Source organism: Herpailurus yagouaroundi, unplaced genomic scaffold (genome assembly GCF_014898765.1).
Source record: "Herpailurus yagouaroundi ecotype Mexico unplaced genomic scaffold, PumYag 221, whole genome shotgun sequence".
NCBI lineage: Eukaryota > Metazoa > Chordata > Mammalia > Carnivora > Felidae > Herpailurus > Herpailurus yagouaroundi.
This window is the reverse complement of record NW_024412452.1, coordinates 12326123-12348603: the sequence shown is the minus strand read 5'-3', so window position 1 is coordinate 12348603 and position 22481 is coordinate 12326123. Positions and strand designations below refer to the sequence as shown.

At 36.0% G+C, this 22481-nt stretch overlaps 1 protein-coding gene across 1 annotated transcript in view; it reads left to right on the top strand.

Moving 5' to 3' along the window:
• ZNF638 (zinc finger protein 638) overlaps nt 1-22481 on the top strand; it is a 136198-nt gene that overhangs the window by 109281 nt on the left and 4436 nt on the right. Inside the window, exons 17-26 of the mRNA XM_040458308.1 lie at nt 998-1126; nt 3298-3339; nt 3801-3935; nt 6307-6401; nt 8667-8709; nt 11632-11669; nt 16329-17553; nt 18163-18228; nt 19849-20803; nt 21329-21433. Coding sequence (XP_040314242.1) covers nt 998-1126; nt 3298-3339; nt 3801-3935; nt 6307-6401; nt 8667-8709; nt 11632-11669; nt 16329-17553; nt 18163-18228; nt 19849-20803; nt 21329-21433 — 2833 coding nt within the window. The remainder of the gene's footprint in view (nt 1-997; nt 1127-3297; nt 3340-3800; nt 3936-6306; nt 6402-8666; nt 8710-11631; nt 11670-16328; nt 17554-18162; nt 18229-19848; nt 20804-21328; nt 21434-22481) is intronic.

Sequence of the window (22481 nt, the reverse complement as noted above, 5' to 3'; positions counted from 1 at the left end):
CCAGTTTCAGTCATATAAACTTTTCAAACATTTGTGGTTTAAAATGAACATAAAGCAAGATGTAAATTAAAAACTAAAAATATTCTAATTATTGTAATAGGGAAACAAAGATTCATACCCACATTATGCTGTAAAATATTAAAAGTTCAATAAATAAAATGGCAAATGACCCAAAGAGATAATTCTTTAAAAAAAGAATTATAGGGGCACCTGGGTGGCTCAGTCGGTTAAGTGTCTGACTTTGGCTTAGGCCATGATCTCACAGTTCGTGAGTTCGAGCCCCGCGTGGGGCTCTGTGCTGACAGCTCAGAGCCTGGAGCCTGCTTCAGATTCTCTGTCTCCCTCTCTCTCTGCCCCTCCCCCACTCGCGCGCGCGCGCGCGCTCTCTCTCTCTCTCTCAAGAATAAATAAACATTAAAAAAAAAAAAAGAATTACAGCTGTGAACAAATACATGGAAGATTTCTATCTCATTAACTCCAAGACATGTAGAAGAATGTTCAGCCTATTCATTTAGCCAGGGATGAAAATTAAAACCAAAATGTGTGAAACTACGAATTTCACAATTAGGAAAACTGCAAAATCAAAAATAACATGGTAATTTGGTTCTTTCAATTCTCATATTTCTCATATTTTACCAACCATTAAATTTATTTACTTGAAAAATATTTATTAAATGTCTGCTATATGTTAGATACTACTCTAGGTACTAAGGATACAGTAATGAATAAGATAAATAAGATTTTCCTTAATATCATTTACCAGAATGTCCACTCTTATTTCTCTCTTTACTATTGCCTTATAAATGCAGTCATCCATTCCTTATGGTTGTAATATTGTGAGTCTGTTGGCCTCGCTTTTGAGGAATGCCTTTTTTTTTCTTTAAAACATTTACTAAGTTATTCAATTTATTTGACTCTTAAGTATTAAATCTTTTCAAGAAGAAGTAACTTAAATAAGAAATTTATTTTTTTGTTCTTGTAATTTCTATTTTAACAGGTATTTATGGAAGTAAATAGAAAATGTGCAGATTCTATGGTAAAATTTTATACCTGTTTTCCAATATCAATGGATGGAAATCAGCTCTCAATAAGTATGGTTCCTGAAAACATGAATATAAAAGATGAGGTAAATAATAGACTTGCCATCAGTTTTTCTACAAAATTATAAAATTTTTAAATTGGATTTATTGTAGTCTGTTAAGTGTTTCCTGGCTTGCTTCTTCAGGTTCATGTTTTTTTTGAACCATTGAGAAAGCTTCCTTTTCCTTCATAATCTCCCATTCCATTGTTTGAGAGTTACTTCCATATTGAGGGAATCCAACCCCTCATATATTTTAGAATCGAAAAAGAGTTGAAAACTATCTGTAGACAATATTCTTTTTTTTATGTTCGTTTATTTTGAGAGAGAGAGCACGCGTAAGCATGGGTGGGGTCAGGGCAGAGAGAGAGAGGGAGAGAGAATCCCAAGCAGGCTCCGTGCTGTCAGTGAAGAGCCCGACTTAGGGCTTGATCTCAGGAGCCATGAGATCATGACCTGAGCTGAAATCAAGAACAGGATGCCCAACCAAGAGCCACCCAGGTGCCTCGACAGCTCTCTGTTCGCGTGTTACTGCTGTTATCAGCCCTCCAGAGTAGAATCCCAGATGTTATTTTTGAGTTTTCTCTGGTTTCGCGTAATCTGTTTTGTATATTTTAAGTCATAAATATTTCTGGGGTTTATTCTCTCTTCATCCCATCCATCATTGCTTTGTTTCTTAAAAACTCCAACTAGGGGTGCCTCAGTGGCTCAGTTGGTTGATCGTTTGATTGTGATTGTGGCTCAGGTCATGGTTTGTGCGTTCGGGCCCTGCATTGGGCTCTGTGCTACCAGCATGGAACCTGCTTGGGATTTTCTCTCTCTTCCTCCTTCTGCCCCTCCCCACTTGTGCTGTCTCTCAAAATAAATAAACTTAAAAACAATTAAAAAACAAAAAACTCCAGGGGTGCTTGAGTGGCTCAGTTGGTTGAGTGACCGACTCTTGGTTTTGGCTCAAGTCATGATCTCATGGTTTGGGAGTTCACGTCCCGAGTTTGGCTCTGTGTTAGCAGTGCGGAGCCTGCTTGGGATTCTCTCTCTTTCCCTCTCTCTGTTACTCTCTCTCTTTCTTGATAAATAAGGAAAAACAACAGACCCAACAAAAGTAGTTCTTTATGTCTTCTAACTTTAGTTTTGTGTCTTAAAACCACAAAGTCATGAGACTGACATAAAATTCAAATCTGTCCAAATTCAACTGATGTAGAAACCCTTCACTGTTTCTCTGTGGCTTATAAGCATTTATTATTATCAACTGCTAAGAGGTAATATCAGTTATCTATTAGGAAACACAGTTATTAGAATCCCTGGAGGAAAGTGGAAATGGCATATAATTTGAGAGAGCCTTCTGTTGAAAATCACTCTGATGTAATTGGTGGTATTGTTTTATATGTGTCAGTATTCTTTTGAAAAGAAAAAACAAAGTTAAGAACCAGAGCCTCTGAAGATAAAGTTCCATTAGCTTTCCTTTCCCAGCTTTGACATTTTTGTCTTATACCAGTCTTAGCCTTCTTTATAATTCAACAGCACCAAATAACTGTGCATTTAATACTCTTCACTATTTGTTTTTACTAGCCTAAATTTCTTTTTTTTTTCTTTCTTTCTTTCCTTTTTTTTTTTTTTTTTTTTTGGCATTTTTTCTTTTTGAGAGAAAGTATGTGAGTTGCATGTGGGGTGGGGGCAAAGGGCAAAAGAATCCCAATCAGATTTCACGCCCATGATGGAGCCAGAAGCGGGGCTTGATCCCACCACTATGAGATCATGACCTTAGCCAAAATCCGACACTTAACCAACTGAGCCACCCAGGTACCCCTACTAGCCTATATTTCTGTTCTTCCTTATCCCCTACTTTGCTTATACACTTTTCACTTTGTAATTTGAATTCTCTTACTGTCTGCTAAAGTAATTCTCTTATTCCTTGTATGTGAAGTTGAATGTCCTCCCTGACACCACCTTATTAACCTTTGATGTACTTATGGGAATAGGAAGAATTGAAATGTATTAAGGTGGGACTTGACTAATTTGCTTAGGAAGAAGGAAAAATTTTTAGAAGGAAAAAATTTAGAAAAATTTTTAGAAGGAAAATTTTTTAAAAAACTTTTGCTGACTTCTTATTTTATGAAATAATTCTTAATATTTATTCATATAGGTTATTTTATTATAAATCTTGACTAAATATATGAATGAGGAAGACTTATACTTTCCCTCTATTTTGCCTTTTCTAGGAAGCTATATTTACAACCTTGATTAAAGAAAATGACCCAGAGGTAATATTTGCTTTTAAATACCTTATTACACTTGTTTAATTGGTAGAAATATTGGTTATTCACCTGTAATAAATAAAACCTTAGTACTTATTTTAAAATATTGAGGTGATGGAAGTATACAATGGGTTTTATCTTGGTTCAAATAAAAAGTAAAGGGTCATGGTAGTCCGTAATGTGAAATACTTTCCAGATATTGGAGCCATATTAAGTGGGTTAGGTATATTAAGTGTTGGGTAAATATTATGTTGATAAAAGAAAGATTATACTTCGTGTTTCAGTATATTGTTTCATTGATTACTGAAATCTAAAACTAAGATCTCACTGTCTTCACTCACATAGTCATTTTCTTACCTTTGGGAGAGAACATCATCTGACCTCAGAAAAATTAAATTTACTATTAATCTGTGTTTTACAGTTTAATAATTCATACTTTTTCTGTGTTCTCTCTTAAAAAACTACAGGCAAATGTAGATAAAATTTACAATCGATTTGTACATCTTGATAACTTACCAGAAGATGGACTTCAGTGTGTACTTTGTGTTGGACTTCAGTTTGGAAAAGTAGATCACCACGTATTCATGAGTAACAAAAACAAGGTAAGGAGGTTCCTTCTGTTTTAGCTGTGTGTTCTGTAGAGAATATATGACTAAACCCTGTACTCTTAAGGATTTGCTGTTTGTTTGTTTGTTTGTTTGTTTGTTTGTTTGTTTGTTTGTTTGTTTTGAGAGATTTGGAGTGTGAACAGGGGAGGAGCAGAGAGAGAGAGAGAGAGAGAGAGTGGGGAAAGAGAATCCTGAGCAGGCTCCACACTGTCACTGCAGAGCCCAACACAGGGCTCAAACTCATGAACTGTGAAATCATGACCTAGGCTGAAATTAAGAGTCAGATACTTAACCAACTGAGCCACTCATGTGCCACATGGGTTTGCAACTTATAATTCATCTTCTGAACTGAAGCGCCTATAAACATTATTTAATTTCTTAGCAGTACTGATAGATCAGCATATTTTTTCCTATGCTGTGATAAGAAGCAAGAGATGATCACTTTCTCCTCAGAACTCCTAGCTTTTTGTTTCTGTTTTTGTTCTTTAATGTTTATTTATTTTTGAGAGAGAGGGAGAGGCAGAGAGAGAGGGAGACACAAAATCCAAAGCAGGTTCCAGGCTCTGAGCTGTCAGATTTGAGTTCATCTAAGCTTAATTACTTTTGTGACCTTGGCTGAGTTGGCTTACACTTTTAGTTCTCATCTAAGTTGAAAAAAGGTGTTGCCAGATAGTTCCTAAAGTCCCTTCCAGCCATAAAACACATAGAGAGTTGTTTGGTCTCTTTGTTTAGTTATATGGGAAGAAGTATAAAATGATCAGCCCTTTACTTCATGGTTTGGCTTCCTTCCTTAAAAGAAATTGTTAACCTCATTACATTTGCTGTGCCCTCTGTGTTTAATATTTAATTCAGATACTTAAAATTAGATTTTTAATAGAAAAATGTTTATTTTTGCGAGAGAGAGAGAGAGAGAGAGCGAGAGCGCCTGCGCCTAAGAGAAGGAGGGGGCAGAGAGAGAAAGGGAGATAGAGAATCTGAAGCAGGCTCCAGGCTCAGAGTTGTCAGTGCAGAGCCTGATGCAGGACTCAAACTTTTGAACTGTGAGATCATGACCTGAGCTGAAGTTAGATACTTAACTGACTGAGCCATCCAGGTACCCCTAAAACTAGATTTTGGTGAAGCATGTATTACCTAGAAAAGTAGCATTTCATATCAGAGTTGAGAATGTTTACTTCTGAAAAAGCACCTAATTCATCAAAAGTAGATGACTAATTTTGACATGCTTCTGATATATAGAGCATGTTAGATTGTTAAATACTTTAGAAATAGTGTGACATAGGGAAGGGAGATGACAGATGGCATAAGGAATTTTGATAAGTTTAATTTTTTGGTAGGTATTCTTTAAATTTCTTAAAAATACCTATCATACTTTGCCTTGATTTTGCAACATTTTAAGGATTGTTTTCTCTTGTTTCCTTTGAAATGAAGATTTACCTCACCTTTGAAATCACATTTGAAGTCTGGAAGAAAAATATATCCATTCTTTATAAAAATTAGAAAGCGTTTTTGTTGAACTTTTTGTTTTAACCCTGTTTAAGTTTCCATTCAGTGGCATTAAGTATATTCATGTTGTTAAACAACCATTACCACTATCCATCTCCAGAACTTTTTTTATCTTCCCAAACTGAAACCCTCTGTCCATTAAACAGTAATTCCTCCTTCCCCCTCTTCCTAGCCGCTGACAACCACCATTCTACCATTTTACTTTCTATCTCTATGAATTTGACTACTCTAGCTACCTCACATAAGTGGAATCATACAATATTTGATCTTTTGCGATTGGCTTATTTCACTTAGTCTAAAGTCTTCAGAATATATTGTAACATGTCAGAATTCCCTTCCTTTTTAAAGCTGAATAATAGGGGCATTTGGATGGTTTAGTTGGTTAAGCTTCTGACTCTCTTGGTTTCAGCTCAGTCATGATCTCATGGTTTTGTGGGTGTGAGCACTGCATCCAGCTCCAGGCTGATGGTGCAGAGACTGCTTGGAATTTCCCTCTCTCTCTCTCTCTCTGCCTGCGTCTCTCTCTCTCTCTCTCTCTCTCTCTCTCTCTGTCTGTCTCTCAAAATAAGTAAATAAAAATAAATAAAGCTGAATAATAATCCATTGTTTGCATATATCACATTTTCATTTATCTACTCATCCGTTGATAGATACTAGGTTGCTTCCACCTTTTGACTATTGTGAATAACACTGATATGAACATGGGCATACAGATGTCCATTAGAGTCCCTGCTTACAATTATTTTGGGTGGAATTCCTGGATCATATGGCAATTGTACTTTAGGTCTTTTTTGTTTTGTTTTGTTTTGTTTTGTTTTGTTTTTAGGAGCTACTTAATATTTTTTTTTTATCTTCTCCAAAGGCAATTCTTCAGTTAGATAGCCCTGAATCTGCTCAGTCAATGTATAGCTTTCTGAAACAAAATCCACAGGGCATAAACTACCGGACCGCGAGATCGTGACCTGGCTGAAGTCGGACGCTTAACCGACTGCGCCACCCAGGCGCCCCAAGAATTATTCTTGAAGAGTAGTCAAATTGGTACTAAGTTTAGACATTCTTTTAAAAATTTGTGTTGCGGGGCGCCTGGGTGGTGCAGTCGGTTAAGCGTCCGACTTCAGCCAGGTCACGATCTCGCGGTCCGTGAGTTCGAGCCCCGCGTCAGGCTCTGGGCTGATGGCTCAGAGCCTGGAGCCTGTTTCCGATTCTGTGTCTCCCTCTCTGTCTGCCCCTCCCCCGTTCATGCTCTGTCTCTCTCTGTCCCAAAAATGAATAAACCTTGAAAAAAAAATTAAAAAAAAAAAATTTGTGTTGCAATCACTACTCCAATTGTTATGGTTTATGGCGGAGTATAAATTTGTTTAAATTACAGTCATGTGAAGTAATTTTGAAAAATGTAACATATTCATTCTGATACTTATTACAGACATATGTGTAGAATGATTCTATATATGTAACATGGTCATAATTATCTCCAGAATGCAGAGTCTACTTTTGGTCCATTTTGGCCTTTTGCTGATAGAAATTTGTTTATTTCTTTCTTTAATTTATTTTAAACTCTTGTATAAGACATAAGAGTTACAGATTATTGGCTTACACAGTAATAATACATGTATGAAAATGATAGTAAACCACCTTTGAAAGAATTAACACGTTTTCTGTAATAGTTTCATTGTATCTCCATAATAGGAGGTAAATAATAGGGTCTATATTTGGTGTCTGCATGTTTTTTTTTTGTTTATTAATGTGCCAAAAATCATATGCTAGCTCAAGAAAAAATACAGTTCCACCATCTAAAGCCAAATTAAATAGAGCATCTATGAGTAAATGTATCATGTGGTAGGTACTGATTTCAGGCAAATATGTGTGACTTGTTTAAGCTGATAATTTTAGAAACAATTTTAAAAGTTTTTAGCATCTCAACAGAATATTGTATTTTTAAAATTTTGTGTTTTTGATATTTTTGTTATGACATTGTTCAGAATTATAGTAAACATTGATGATATAGAAATTATTTTTCTAAAAATACAGTCCCACATCTTTAGACCTAAAAAAAATGAAGTGAAAATTATCAAAAACCTCTACCTGAATTGATACTTTACTTCCCAAGCTTTTATTCAGAACCTTATTGTTATGGCTTATTAAATTGAAGAACATAAGAACAAAGACTTAGCTCCACCACTGATAAGACAGCCTTGTAGTCTTGAGCATGTCACATAGTGTCCATTATATTGATTCAAAAAATGGTAAATTGATGGTTGAAGCAGGTAGACTAATTTCAAGGTATTGTAATAGTCTCTATGAGAAGTAATGAAAGCTAGGCTAGGAAATGGAAATAAATCATGTCCCCAAATGTTTTAAATGACAGGTTTTAATTTACTGCGTTTATAATGAGTTAATTAAGTAATTAGCATCCTTGTATTACCCTCTTCAACACCCTCCCCCTTTCATTTTTGTTACCTGTAATGTTACTTACACAGGTGTTCGTTACAACCTTTAGTTATGTAACTATAGTTACCCCTGCATATGAAGCATGAAGGCTTAATTCTAAGTACTAAAAACTAATATCTGTATTTTTGATATCTTGATTAAGAAGATACTACAGGGGTGCCTGGGTGGCTCAGTTGGTTAAGCGTCCAACTTCGGCTCAGGTCATAGTCTCACAGTTTGTGGGTTCGAGCCCCTCATCGGGCTCTGTGCTGACAGCTCAGAGCCCGGAGCCTGTTTCAGATTCTGTGTCTCCCTCTCTCTATGCCCCTCCCCCACTCACGCTTTGTCTCCCTCTGTCTCAAAAATAAAAATTTAAAAATTTAAAAAAAATTAAAAAAAAAAGATACTAACTACAGAATTCAGTAGTATCAGGGTGGTTGTGTAAAGAAGGAAATACAGTAGAGGTGACTTTTTTATATTCCCATTCATTTTTCAAAATGATGCTGTGTTTTTGTTTTCTTCAGTATTTGGATTATTTCCTGTAGTTTGGGGTAGGGGTTGTTATTGAGAGGAAAAAGGATGATTGTCTTCATGTTCTTCAGGTTATATAACTTAATTACTATTTGTTGAATAGAATCTACTCTTGTTAGAGCGATTCTTCTGACTTTTCTAAATTTATGGCCATTTGTTTTGTAAAGCAACTATATGTTTATTTTTATTGCTCTTCTGAGTTACTTCTGTTATTTCTTGGATTCTGTATCTCCTCCTCTCTTGGATTGCTTTTCTGTTTGCTAGATTACATCATCAAATAATTTTCCGCAGAAATTGTGTGTGGACAGTAAACACTCTGAATCCCTGCATATTTGAAATTGACTTTATTTTGCTTTTACATATTTCATTGATAGGTTTTCTAGATGGAGAATTCTGTGCTCCTCACCTGTACTGGTTTTTTTTTTTTTTTTTTTTTAAGTATTCTGTACAATTAGCATGGGACTTGAACTCACAACCCCAAGATCAAGAGTCACATGCTCTACTGACTGAGCCAGCCAGGTGCCCCTTAACCTGTATTGTTAAGGAGAAAGCTGATTCTAATCATATCTCCTGTATTTTTTTCTTTTGAAGGCTTTCAGCTTTTATTTATTTATTCATTAAGCAGATATTTATCTAATGCCTTATCTATATGCCAGCATTATTTTAGGTGTTGGAATACATGGATAAACAGAGGAGTTGATGTCCCAAGTCCTCAAGGAGCTTATATTTTAATAGAGAAGACAGACTATAAATCTATAAATCTCTGTATGTGTGTATGTGTCTGTCTGTCTCTCTCACTCACGCACGCGCGCGCACACACACACACACACACACGTCAAGTGGTAAAAAATGCTGTGAAGTGCTATGGAGACCAATCAAGATAAAAAGGTAGAGAGAGTAATAGATGGGGGCGAATGTGTATTTTAGGGTTGTCAAGGATAGCCCCTCTGAGGAATAGTTATTTGAGACCTGAACAAAGTAAGAGAGCAAGCTCTACAAATAAAAAGGAAGGAGGGTTTTTAAAGAAGAAGAGCAAGTGCTAAGTAAGTACTTAAGGACAGAGTTGATGATTCATGAACTCCAAGGAGGATCAGTATGGCTAGCTAGCACAGTGAAGAAGGTTTTATCTTGGTTTGGGACTTCATATATCCTGCTTAGAGCACTCAGTGAATTTATAAAGATTGGTGTGTTCCTTTTCTCGAAGAAAGTCTTCCTCTTTAGTGTTCTGTCTTTCTGAAAGTAACACCTGTAACTGATTTTGTGGATTTCAGTTGGAACTGATTGCAGTTCTCTGAAATATCTTCAGTCTGTTTTGTATGCTTATCTTGCTTTCTGTTGTGCATTTGTTTTTCTCATTTATGAATAAAGAAGCAAGCTAGCTAATAAGGGTATCTGGTATAGATTTCCTCTACTATCATACAGCTCCCCTCCCCCCACCCCCCGTAAGTTTCTCCTGTGAATGGGAAGATTGATTGTAAATACTGTGATTGGCGCTTATCAACTCTCATCTTTATGTATCATTACACTGTAGACTGCCCAGCAAGATGCCCCAGTAACGAAGGCCTGGGACTCCCATCATCCACACCAGGAATCCTCTCTAGGCACATTGTTCAATTTCTTTAAAGTATAATTTTCACTTTTTAATCTGACAAAATACAGAGAAAGATAATTCCCCACTCAGAATACATATGATTCCCACAGAAAAAGCATATAGCTAGTATGTATAAGCTCTAAAGAGCAGACAGTTTTTGCTATTTTGTTCACTGATGTGTCCAGTGCCTGGACCAGTGTTGGTTACATAGGCGTCGAATGTTATCTATCTGTTTATAAACTTCCTTTATTTTTGAGAGAGAGAGAGCGCGCGCATATGTGGGAGGTGGAGGGAAGGGACAGAGAGAGAGGAGGACAGGATCTGAAGTGGGCTTTGCCCAGACAGCAGAGATCCCAGTGCGGGGCTCAAACTCACAAACATGAGATCATGCATGACCTGAGCCACCCAGGTGCCCCCATACGCATTGAATTTTAATTTCCATTTTGGGCCCTAGGACATTATTTTTTAGTGGTTTAGATACATGTTTAAAAGGATTATTGTTAAATTTTGCTCAGCACTTCTAGGTGTTTTGAATAGAAAGCCTTTTTTTTTTTTTAAGATTGTTTTTACTATTATTTAAATCCAAGTTAGTTAACATGTAGTGTAATAATGATTTCAGCAATAGAATTTAGTGATTCACCACTTATAGCAACACAGCGTGCATCCCAACAAGTGCCCTCCTTTATTATTATTATTATTATTATTATTATTATTATTTAGTGCTTATTTTTGAGAGAGAGAGAGAGAGAGAGAGAGAGAGCACCAGCAGGGGAGGGACAGAGAGAGAGGGAGACAGAGAATCTGAAGCAGGTTCCAGGCTCTGAGCTGTCAGTGCAGAGCCCGATGCGGGGCTCAAACCCATGAACAGTGAGCTCATGACCTGAGCTGAAGTTGGACACTCACTCGACTGAGCCACCCAGGCACCCCTCAACAAATGCCCTCCTTAATGCCCATTGCCCATTTAGCCCTTCGCCCCACCCAACACCCTTCCAGCCATCCTCAGTAGTCTTTCTTATAAGTAGTTTTTTTATTTTTTTATTTTTATTTTTATTTATTTATTTTTTTTTTAATTTTTTTTTTCAACATTTATTTATTTTTGGGACAGAGAGAGACAGAGCATGAATGGGGGAGGGGCAGAGAGAGAGGGAGACACAGAATCGGAAACAGGCTCCAGGCTCTGAGCCATCAGCCCAGAGCCCGACGCGGGGCTCGAACTCACGGACCGCGAGATCGTGACCTGGCTGAAGTCGGACGCTTAACCGACTGCGCCACCCAGGCGCCCCATAAGTAGTTTTTTTAAATAATAATTGCACAATGAAGATGTTGATGGTTTTTATTCTTTTAAAAAAGACAGTAATTCTAAGCTGTTAAAAAAGTTTCTTGTTTGTATCAACATTGAGACTTTCTGTGATTAATTTCTGTGTGTCACTTATTCTCTATAACCTACCTTAGGGCTTTTTAATGAGAAGAAAATTCTAGAATCTGAAATTTAAAGTGGACACTGAAAACTGTTTTATTTTTAAGATGTGGTCTTGCTTCTTTAGCTTAGATTTTAAGAACTGAAAACATTGCACTGATGGGTTAAATATTTAAAATCCGGTAGAATAACCTCTAATGAAATGTGGAATTGTGTTACAGGCCCAAGCTGACAAAGACCCAGAACTAGGAAAAGAAAGGTATGTTGCTTTAAGTTTGCTGTCATTTTTGCATAGTATTTAATTACTGAATTTTGTTTCTGCCTTTTATAGTAATTGTTCACTTGTAGCAAAAAGTTTGTATCTTCCATGTCCATTTTGTGTTATATATATGAAGTGTGGGGCAGTTTGTGTGTCTTTGGTTTGTTTTTTGTTTTTTGTTTTTTTTCTGACTGTTTGAGGGAGCATTGTTTTGTTTTTTAGTCTCTGTAAGGTATTTACTGATACTTTAGAAAAACCAAATATGTAAACTCAGTTTGAATTAAATACACAAATGACTTCTTTATGAAATGTTTCGCGAGGACTCTTGAACAACTCAATTTCTGTTATCAGTATTCTTGTTAGATTTTTCTATCCCAGAAAGGTTAAACACAGTAATAAAATTTCATTGACTTAAAACCAAAAAAGAAAGTATTCAGTATGTATTTTGATACTTTTTGAAAACAACTGGGGGAAGGATATTTATTATAAAACAAAATAATGTTTGAAAACTTGGATAAAAGATGAAAACTTGTTCTTATGTGTTTACACAAACTAGTGACTCCCAGTCTTATTTAGACTATATATAATACACCCTCTTCTTAGTAACTTTCTCACCCTTATAACCACTTTTGCCTCAACCAATTAATTACCTTCGTTTTATTGCTTTTCATTGAGAATCACTGATTTAGAATTCTTTTCCCTTAATACTAAGTGATTTGCCCTTGTTAGAGTCTTTATATTAAGAGCTTATCAGTTTGAAACAGCATTTTGAAAGTGTTTAAATATGGATATTTTGTTTTATTTGATGCACTAATTTTAAGATCATGACCTGAGCTGAAGTGGGATGCTCACCTGACTGAGCCACTCAGTTTGTCTTAGTAATTCTTACATGAGGCTTTTAAATGATAAAGGTAATTAAGAGTACTTCAAAATATGTTGGTAACTTTAAGCAATTAGGTTTGCTGTACGTGTCAGTACAGACTTTTTTAAATTGTACATTATTAATACCAATTATGTTCACATGTCTAAGACGTAATGCCAACAGCACTGTTGAATATAGAAGCCCACAAAGGGCTTATTGAGTGGTAATGCCACAGGTAATATAGGTAGACCTACAGTTTGGCCACACTAACTCCGGCTGATTAAGTGAGTAGGCTCTTCCAAAAATTCATCTTATGTATTTCATTTGACATAGTTTCAGGTCTGCACAAACAACTATTGTCTGTGTTCTGGTCATTTTTTCCTCTCATTATTTGACTCACCTTTTAAAATCTAAGATCTTTTTTTTTTTTTTTTAATTTTTTTTAATGTTTATTTTATTTTTGAGAGAGAGAGAGAGAGAGAGAGAGATTGAGAGACAGAGTGTAAAACAGTAGAGGGGCAGAGAGGGAGGGAGACACAGAATCGGAAGAATGCTTCAGGCTCTGAGCTGTCAGCACAAAGCCGGACACAGGGCTCGAATGCACACAGACTGTAAGATCATGACCTGAGCTGAAGTCGGATGCTCAACCCACTGAACCACCCAGGCGCCCCTATCCTTTCTTTTTTTTTGTTTATTTTTGAGAGAAAGAGAGAGTGAGCCTGTGTGCGTGTGAGCAGGGGAGGGGCAGAGAGAGGGGGATAGAGAGAGAATCCCATGTGGTCTCTTTGTCAGCCAGAGCCTGGTGTGGGGCTCAAACCCACCAAACATGAGATCATAACCTGAGCTGAAATAGAGTCAGACGCTCAACCAGCTGAGCTACCCAGGCACCCCAAAGATACTTCTTAATGAATTTACAGATAGTTGTTTAATCTTATAAAATTCACTTTTAAAATTCTAGTACTAATAACTTAATTTCCATTTTGCAGTTTTTTCTGACTTACATATATTAGAGAAAAAGACGTGGGATGGGGCCTGAATACTTCACATTTCTTTATCGGAGTAAAGTGATCCTGGGAAAATACTGGTGCTTGTGTTGTTTTTGTTTTTGAGGCACTTTTGAGTGCTAATTCATCTTGATGTGATTATTTTGTTTATAATTAGTTTAATGTATTTAAATGTATTTCCTATTTTTAAAGGAAATCTATGGATGTATTAATAATATTCTACATTTTGCCTGTTCTCATTCCCTCCCATGTAAACATTATTTACTTACCATGTGATTAAGGATGCAAGGTGCAGTTTTCACCAACTCGTTAATAATGTTGGGAACTTCCCATTGGCCATCTGAAATGTAAATACTAATCTTCAGTATTGTTAAATTGTAGTCTAAAGTTTCTCGCAAAGTGTAGGGTATGGTATTAACCTTTGTTCTCATGTCCAGCTTTTTTTGAGTTTTGAAACCCTAGTATTTATGGGGAGGTGGAAGTGGGACAGGGTTGGAAATTAGATACCTATATCCTGGATGTCTTTCCTATTTCTTTTTTGTGCCATTTCCCAAAACTTGACTGTGTATTCCTTTGATCTTTAAAAGACTTTTTTTTTTTTTTTTATACTTCGGTGTTAATAATTCATTTATTTGACATCTCAAATTGACTCTCCAGGCTAACTTGATGAACACGGAGGCTTTTTCCCATATTAGCCAGAAAACTAGATGTTAGTTTTTGGTAAATGAAATCTATGAAGAAAGCACTATAATTTTAAAAGACAAATGCATATAAACAAACGTCATATTAAGCCATTTTTCTAAGTAGGTCCATGCTCTCTGAAGTATGGAACTGCATAGTGATTTGTACAAAAGATAATAGCTTTTTTTTGACCAACCTTAAATATGGTAAAGTGGAAGGACTTACTATGCCCTAGAGCCAGGAATCAACGTCTCCATTGTTTTCCTTTAGCTCAGTAGATTTGGTGTTTTTGTATAGCTCTAATTTATAAAGCCTTTAGTGTTAATGGTTTAGTTCTATAATGAGGCAGGAGTTTGAATTTAATCTTCTTTATTGAAAATGAGTCTTGTAAATTAAAAATGAAAGCTTACATTTTGAGAAGCAATTATTTACATAACTGCTATAACTAAATGTCACAAGTTTTTCTTATCTTTGTCATATTTGTACTTGGCCACAAGTTTTATTTTGACTAGTTCGAAGGATTTGGAACCCTTAAAATCAGCCATTGGTATTTTTGAATATAAGGGATGTGAATTATTTCAAATAAAAAGTTTTAAACCCTTTCAGCATATAAAGGAAGGTTATATAAATGAATAGAATACATACGGATTAAAGTCTGTCGTTACTGACTTTTGAACTTAAATTTCTCCAATTCTGCCTTTATAACTTTTCATCAAGAGGTGTTTCTCCAATCTCTTAGAACATTTTTTTCCTTTGGAAGTTTAAACTTAACCATCTTTGGAGGGGAAGACCAGTTTATTGTCAAATGATTAGACCCTGATACGGTAGCACTTACTTTTTCCAAAGTTTTGAAATGTTAACATCTCAGGACACTGATATGCCTCATCTTGCATTAACTAAAAGATATATAGCCATCCTCTGAGAATCGTATCGAGCGGATGTCTCATCCCCTCCTTCCTTGAAAACTAGGAGGAAAAAAACCAATATTCTTTACTATGAGGTATTGAAATGGCATTCTGATGTCTTCCTCTAATGTGCTGCTTCTAATGTAATTAAGTGGATGTATTTGTTACATTTTATTTGTTTTGATAGCATTGCTTCGGAAACTCAGATTTTCCTTGTCATTCTTCAAGATAACCTCTGATCTATGGAACATTAATATAAAAAGTTATTCTGTCTCTGTCTCAGTGAAAGAAGTTGAATTACAGAATCACATACACTTTTGTTTACTTTGGATTTAGGAAGACCATAGTGAAAAAAGATCAGTTATATATACTTGCCATGCATTTTCTCCATTTCTTCTGAACAATTTTACTTAAGACTTCAGAATTCTAAATTATTCTTCTGTAACTGGAAAGATTTCTTTTAATATATACTTTCTCACTCAGGTAGCCAAAGGCACATACTTTATGTTAAGATGATTCTATTAGTTTTACCTCTAACTTTGAATCCAATAGAGTATTTAAAAGATACTTCCAAAGAAAGATTTCTTTTACGTATTACTATTAGTAATAAATACAGTTCTTGGGAAAAACAAATCTGTCTCACATCCAAAAAAAAAAAAAAAAAAAGAGTTGACATGGTTAAGAGTATAGCCTTCTCCCTACCAGTTTCTTTTTCTGTTCATTTTAGGTAAGATTCACTTAAAATTTTAAATTTCAATGCATGGATTATTAGTTTCATTGTAGAACTATACATATATTTTATTATTTTAGTTAGCACTCTTGGGAAGATCTTAATAATTTGAGATGTCTCACATTCAGCCTTCTCATGTCTAGTGCAAACGTGACCCAGAAGGAAAAAAATTGGTTAGAAGAATTTTATCAGTGATCATAGTTTTGTCATTATTTCCTTTGAACTAAGAAGAATTCTTCAATGCAATGGAGGATCTTTTTAAAAATTTTATATTGTTTACATATTTATGTCAAAACATCTTTACCATTTTAATGCCTATTGGCTGGATTTCCCAGTGCTTATTACTAATGCATCAGGAAGTCTTAACAATTGGCATCAACAGGATTATTTATAATGGTTGAATTCTCATCATAGTTTGATTTTTGTTTGTGTTTTTGTTTGTGTTCTTTTTTTTTGTTTGTTTTTAAATACTTTTAGCCCTGACTTGAAAAACAGTCCAGTTGATGAAAGTGAGGTGCAAACAGCAGCTGATAGTCCCTCTGTTAAACCTAGTGAGGTTGAAGAAGAAACTGTTCCCAACATTGAAACAGAAACTTCTGTACAGCTGGAAGAACCTTGTGTGGAAGAACCTGAAAAAGCACTATGTGACTCTGACTTTGCTATTGAAACGTTGGAAGTTGAAACTCAAGGAGAAGAGGTCAAAGTGGAAATTCCTCTTGTAGCATCCACTCCAATCAGTATTGAATTATTTACTGAAAATGTAGAGGAGTGTGTTTTAAATCAGCAGGTGTATACCAGTGACTTTGAGAAGGAAGAGGCAGAAATTATTAACCCTGAAACAGAATTATCTACATCCGACAGTGCATTTATAGAAGAAAGGAACATTAAAGGAATTCTAGAAGAATCTCCAGCTGAAGCAGAAGATTTCTTTTCTGGGATTACACAGTCTATGATAGAAGCTGTAGCTGAAGTGGATAAACACGAAACTGTTTCAGAAATAGTACCATCTCCTTGTGTTGTGGCCTTAGTACCTGGAATTGCCATTGGGGATGAGAAAGCAGTGAACAAAAAGGGAATTCCTGAGAAAAGTAACATGGATGAAAAGGAGAAGAATGAAATTAATAGTAAGGAAACCAGAATGGATCTGCAGATAGGAACAGAAAAGGCTGAAAGGAATGATGCTAGGATGGTTGCAGAGAAGTTGGAAAAGATTATGGCAGCAGTGAAAGAAAAGCCTGCAGAAAATGCTGTGATCAAGGCATACCCAAATAAAGGAATGGGTCAGGCCAACAAGCCTGATGAAACTAGTAAAACTAGTATGTTGGCTGTATCACATACATCTAGCACTAAATCAAGCATCAAGGCTGGTATGGTCTCCTCTCCAAAGGCAAAAGCTACAGCTTCAAAATCTGAAAACCAGAAAAGTTTTCTAAAATCTGTACTCAGAGATCAAATAAATGCTGAAAAGAAACTTTCAGCCAAGGAATTGGGTCTCCTTAAACCTCCAAGTGCCAGGTCAGGCTTGGCTGAAAACAGCAATAAATTCAGACCCACTCATTGCGGTGTTACCAGAGGAGGCAGTGGAAGGATCTCAGCCCTGCAAGGCAAGGATTCTAAACTGGATTACAGGGATATTACAAAACAATCTCAGGAAACAGAGGCTAGACCTTCCATCATGAAACGGGATGACAGCAACAATAAGGTGAGGAGGGTAGGAAGAATGGCTCAGTGTATCTTTGAAATAGCTCTGCTGTGGTAGCTTTGGAGTAGGAGATGTAATCTTGTTTTGTACTTTCATCTCCTCACTCCACTCCCAAACTCAGTTTCTCTTAATGATTCCATCGAGTTAAGCCAATAGACATTTAAATAATAAGCTCAAGTTAGTAATTTATTAACAGGTTTGAAAAACGTTATTTGGATAAAATGTGGTCAGAAATATAACTGGTTTAAAAAAAATTCTGCAGTGAATGTCCTGAGGTGACTTAGCACTCTGCTTCTGAATGGGAAATGGTTTTCTTTCTTAAAGTGAAGCTTCCTTTATCAGCTTACTGATTGCCCAACTTAGACATTGTGGCTATAGGGAAGAAAAGATCAATAAAACAATTTAACTACAGCTTACAGAGATGATGCCTGTACTGTTAAATGATTGTTGACTTAGTGTGCTATACCTGTTAACTGTTTGCATAATTAAATGTGTTTGGATATTGTTTGGTGTTTGGATTCTTCTTTTTTTTTTTTTTTTTTTTTTTAAGGACATTAATAACATAGTTGTAAATTCTGTTTTTCTATATTTTTTTACTTAATGTTTCAGACTTTGGCTGGGCAAAACACTAAGAATCCTAAAGGCACCACTGGTAGAAGTTCCAAATCTAAAGAGGTAAGAAACAAGTCACTAACATTAAGCCTTCTATTCTGTCCTTCAACAGAAGAGTTCATCTGTGGTGTAACTTGTGTCTCTCCTGTAATAGTCAATTTGATACAGAGCAAGGGACAGGAATGAGATACCTTTTTTTTGACCCTACCACCAATTTGTTTTTTGACCTTGAGCTAGGCTAAATGGTTTGTGTTCATGGTGCAGGGCAAAAAATTAGGCAGGGGTAGGAAGGGAATTAAAATAGGAAAATCCCTCCAATCTTATATTGATGGCAATAGGTTATAAACAGAATAAAAGCACATGTGTAAAGAAGACCGGTGTTTGACTGGGGTCCTTGCCATTCTGTGGAACTTGCAAACAGGTCTTCCTTTTGAGATGCTCAATTTAACCTAACTGGATGGGCTCTTAAGATTTACTTTCCTGGTACTAAGTTCTACTGCCAAATAAATGTCTTCTTTTTTTGTTGTTGTTGTTTGATATTTTAGGTTTCCTACCATGCATAAAATATTTTTTTAGTCATTTTATTTTTTTCCCCTGGTAAGGGATGATTTGGGGCCTATTTTATTCAGGGCAAGGAAAAATGGTAGTAGTTTAAGAAGCAGAAGTAAGGATAACAGTTATTTCTGTTGTCTTAAAAAGTGGGTATTACAAATGCTTACATGTCCGTTCCCTCCCCCACCCCCTTACTGAGTGTATGTTCTAATGTCATTATATATACTAATAATTGATTGTTGATAGCATACTAAGTTTGTAGGAGGCCTGTTGGGGATTATTTTCTTTAGTATTAACACCATTTTTCAAATTACAGATACTGTTTTTTCTCTCTCTCTCTGTCTCTCTCTGTCTCTTTTAGAATTAAATTTTGAGAGAGAGAAAGTGTGTGCAAGTGAAGGAGGGTCAGAGGGAGAGACGGACAGGATCCCAAGCAGGCTCCATGCTCAGTGTGGAGCCAACATGGGGCTTGATCTCACAATCATAAGATCATGACTTGAGCTGAAATCAAGAGTTGAACGCCTAATCGGCTGAACCACCCAGGCGTCCCACATACTGTTGTTGTTGTTGTTTTTTTTTTTCCCAAATGCAGTTGTATTTGACATTAAGTCTTACTTAGTAAGAATAAACTTCATATTAATGCTGTATATCTTAATTGGTTAATGGAGCAATCTACTTAGCTATTTACTTTCCGGCTACATTTGAGGTACTTTTAATAGTCCAATAAGTCTCCTAGAACACTTGTTAGGTAACATTTAACAGGGTACAGTAAATTCTTTACATTGTTGTAATTGGTAAGTGCTTTTAAGTGTAGTATTTTTGTGTTTCATATTTCAAAACTCGTATATCACTTAGGAAATAATTGTAATCTTATTGAAATTAAGTAAAGGTCAAAGTAGGTTGATCTTGTTAAGATTTTACCTTTGGTGTTGTTTATTATGAATTAGAGCTGATTTGTTTGTGGGGCTTTAAAAACTAGCTTCTCTCAGCCTATAGGAAATTTCTTTGCCCTGAAATTCTCACAGATGATCCTTCATGCACATTTACTGAGATTATTTGGAACCTGACCAGTTGTTGGTATCTGGTTCTGTTCACAGTTCTGTGATTTTTTTTTTTTAATCTTTTCAACAGGAATCATCATTTCCATTTAATTTGGATGAATTTGTCACAGTAGATGAGGTTATAGAAGAAGTAAATCCTTTTCAAGCCAAGCAGAACCCACTAAAGGGAAAAAGAAAAGAAGCTCTGAAAAATACCCCTTCCTGTGAACTTAACTTAAAGAAGAAGAAGGGGAAAACTTCTGCCCCTCGTGTTGTTGAGGGGGAATTATCTTTTGTAACATTGGATGAGATTGGGGAAGAGGAAGATGGAGCTGCACATCTAGCACAAGCTCTAGTCACTGTGGATGAAGTAATTGATGAAGAAGAAATAAATATGGAAGAAATGGTAAAAAATTCAAATTCACTTCTTACATTAGATGAGTTAATTGATCAAGATGATTGCATTTCCCATAGTGAACCTAAAGATGTTACTGTACTGTCAGTGGCTGAAGAGCAAGATCTCCTCAAACAGGAACGCTTGGTAACTGTGGATGAAATTGGTGAAGTTGAGGAGCTACCTTTAAATGAATCGGCAGACTTAAGTTTTACCACTTTAAATACTAAAGGAGATGAGGGAAATACTGGAAGGGATCCCATTGGGTTCATTTCTTCCCAGATGCCTGAAGACCCTTCTACCTTAGTTACTGTAGATGAGATACAGGATGACAGCAGTGATTTGCATTTAGTGACTTTGGATGAAGTAACTGAAGAGGATGAAGACTCCCTGGCAGATTTTAACAACCTTAAAGAAGAGCTTAATTTTGTTACTGTTGATGAAGTTGGAGAGGAGGAAGATGGAGACAATGATTTAAAAGTTGAATTAGCACAAAGCAAAAATGACCATCCCACAGATAAAAGGGGGGATAGAAAGAAGAGAGCTGTGGACACAAAGAAGATGAAGCTTGAAGCCTTGTCCCACGTTGGTCCAATAAATGAAAATGTTATGGAAGAAGATCTGAAAACCATGATTGAAAGACATTTAGCAGGTAGATATTTAGAAGTGGTAGTTTTTCTGCTTTATGAGGGGATTTCATTTACAATTTTTAAAATAGATGTTGCAGCATTACTAATAATTTTTCCTGTGTTAATATAAGAAGTCAACAGGCAGTTATATGGCCAGTGATACTATCCAAAGAAATGTGTGCAAGTTCACAGATTTCTTTTAACTATAGAGCAGACTTTGTCCCAAGTTATCATACCTCAAGAAAAGATGACAAAGCTGGAAAGCAAACTAGAGTGCCCAAATTAGAATTGGAATGAAAATGGTATATTTGTGTTACTGGAAAACACAGCTTTTGATGAATAGAAGGATGTTATTCTACCAGACTGCTTCCCAGTTTTTCCTTAGATTTAGGATTTAGAAAAATTTGTAAAGGTACCATTTCACTGTCAAGTAATATTTTGATGGTATAGAGTAATAGGTTTAGCTCACTTTAGGAAGATCAAAATAATTTCTGAACTAAGAATGGCATGCTATTACTATAGCAATAAATTAGACTTTCTCTTTAAAGCTAAAACGCCAACCAAGAGAGTTAGAATTGGGAAAACACCACCATTGGAAAGAGCTGTTGCGACAGAACCAGTGAAAGGTGAAGAGGCCTTCCAAATTAGTGAAGGTAAAGCAGGATTGATGGAAGTGGGGAGGAGTGTAGAAAGTAACACAACACAAGGTGGTCATTGAAATTCCAAAGGTCTACCATCTAAGAAGAAAAGTAGAAAAGCAGTGAAACACCGTGGGGGGGGGGGGGTGGTGAGGCAGAGAAGGCAGACTTACCTGGATAAAGATTTTTGTCTTTGTAACTTGAAGATAATGGAATATAATAGAATGGGATAACAGAATAGGAGGCAGTCCTTTTATGATAGAATGTGACAATAAAACATGACAATTTTGTGGAAATGATACACAAAAGATTATTCTGACCATGTTGCAGCCTCAAGTAGAAATCATTGCTTAATTCTTATTTGTGGGCCCAGATCCCTTGCTTTGTGGAGGCTGCCAAGCAGCTAGCCAATGGATGAAACAAGGTGTCTAAACATTGATAAAATTTATGTTGAGACAAATAAGGACCAGTGTCTAGTGAGAGTGAATACTCTAGTCACTCAACAAATATTTGTCACTGTGTCTATTATATTCAGAGCAAAATTATAAAAAGGGTAAGAAAAAACACACAGTTCCATGTCTCAAGTTAACTGATTCAGAGAGTTAAAGCAAAAAATCAACTACTAGGATGACTTTAAACAGCACTACAAGGTATTCTTTGTACCGTTCTCATTGATGTACCCTCCTTGCCCTCTTGCTTTTCTGTCCTGTCTTCTTTAAGGAAAAACTACTAACTGTGATCAAGTCCAAGTTCATTGAATCTGATCTAAGCTGTGCCCTCAGTGCTGCTTCACAGTCTGTTCTAGGCCTCCTTTCTTCCTCATTTCCTAACCAGATGTAATAGAGGTCTTTTCCCCACTCTGTATCACCTACTGCATTACCCAGCTCATTCCTCCCTGGATAACCTTGCTTTCATTTCCATTTACCAGAGCAAATAGAGTATCTCCCCTGTCTACCAACTTGTATTTGATCTACCGTGGCACCTCACATATAAAATATGGCCAAGTCTTTCCCATTAAAAAAAAAAACATGCCCTTAACTTGGGAATCCTTCTGGTTCCCACC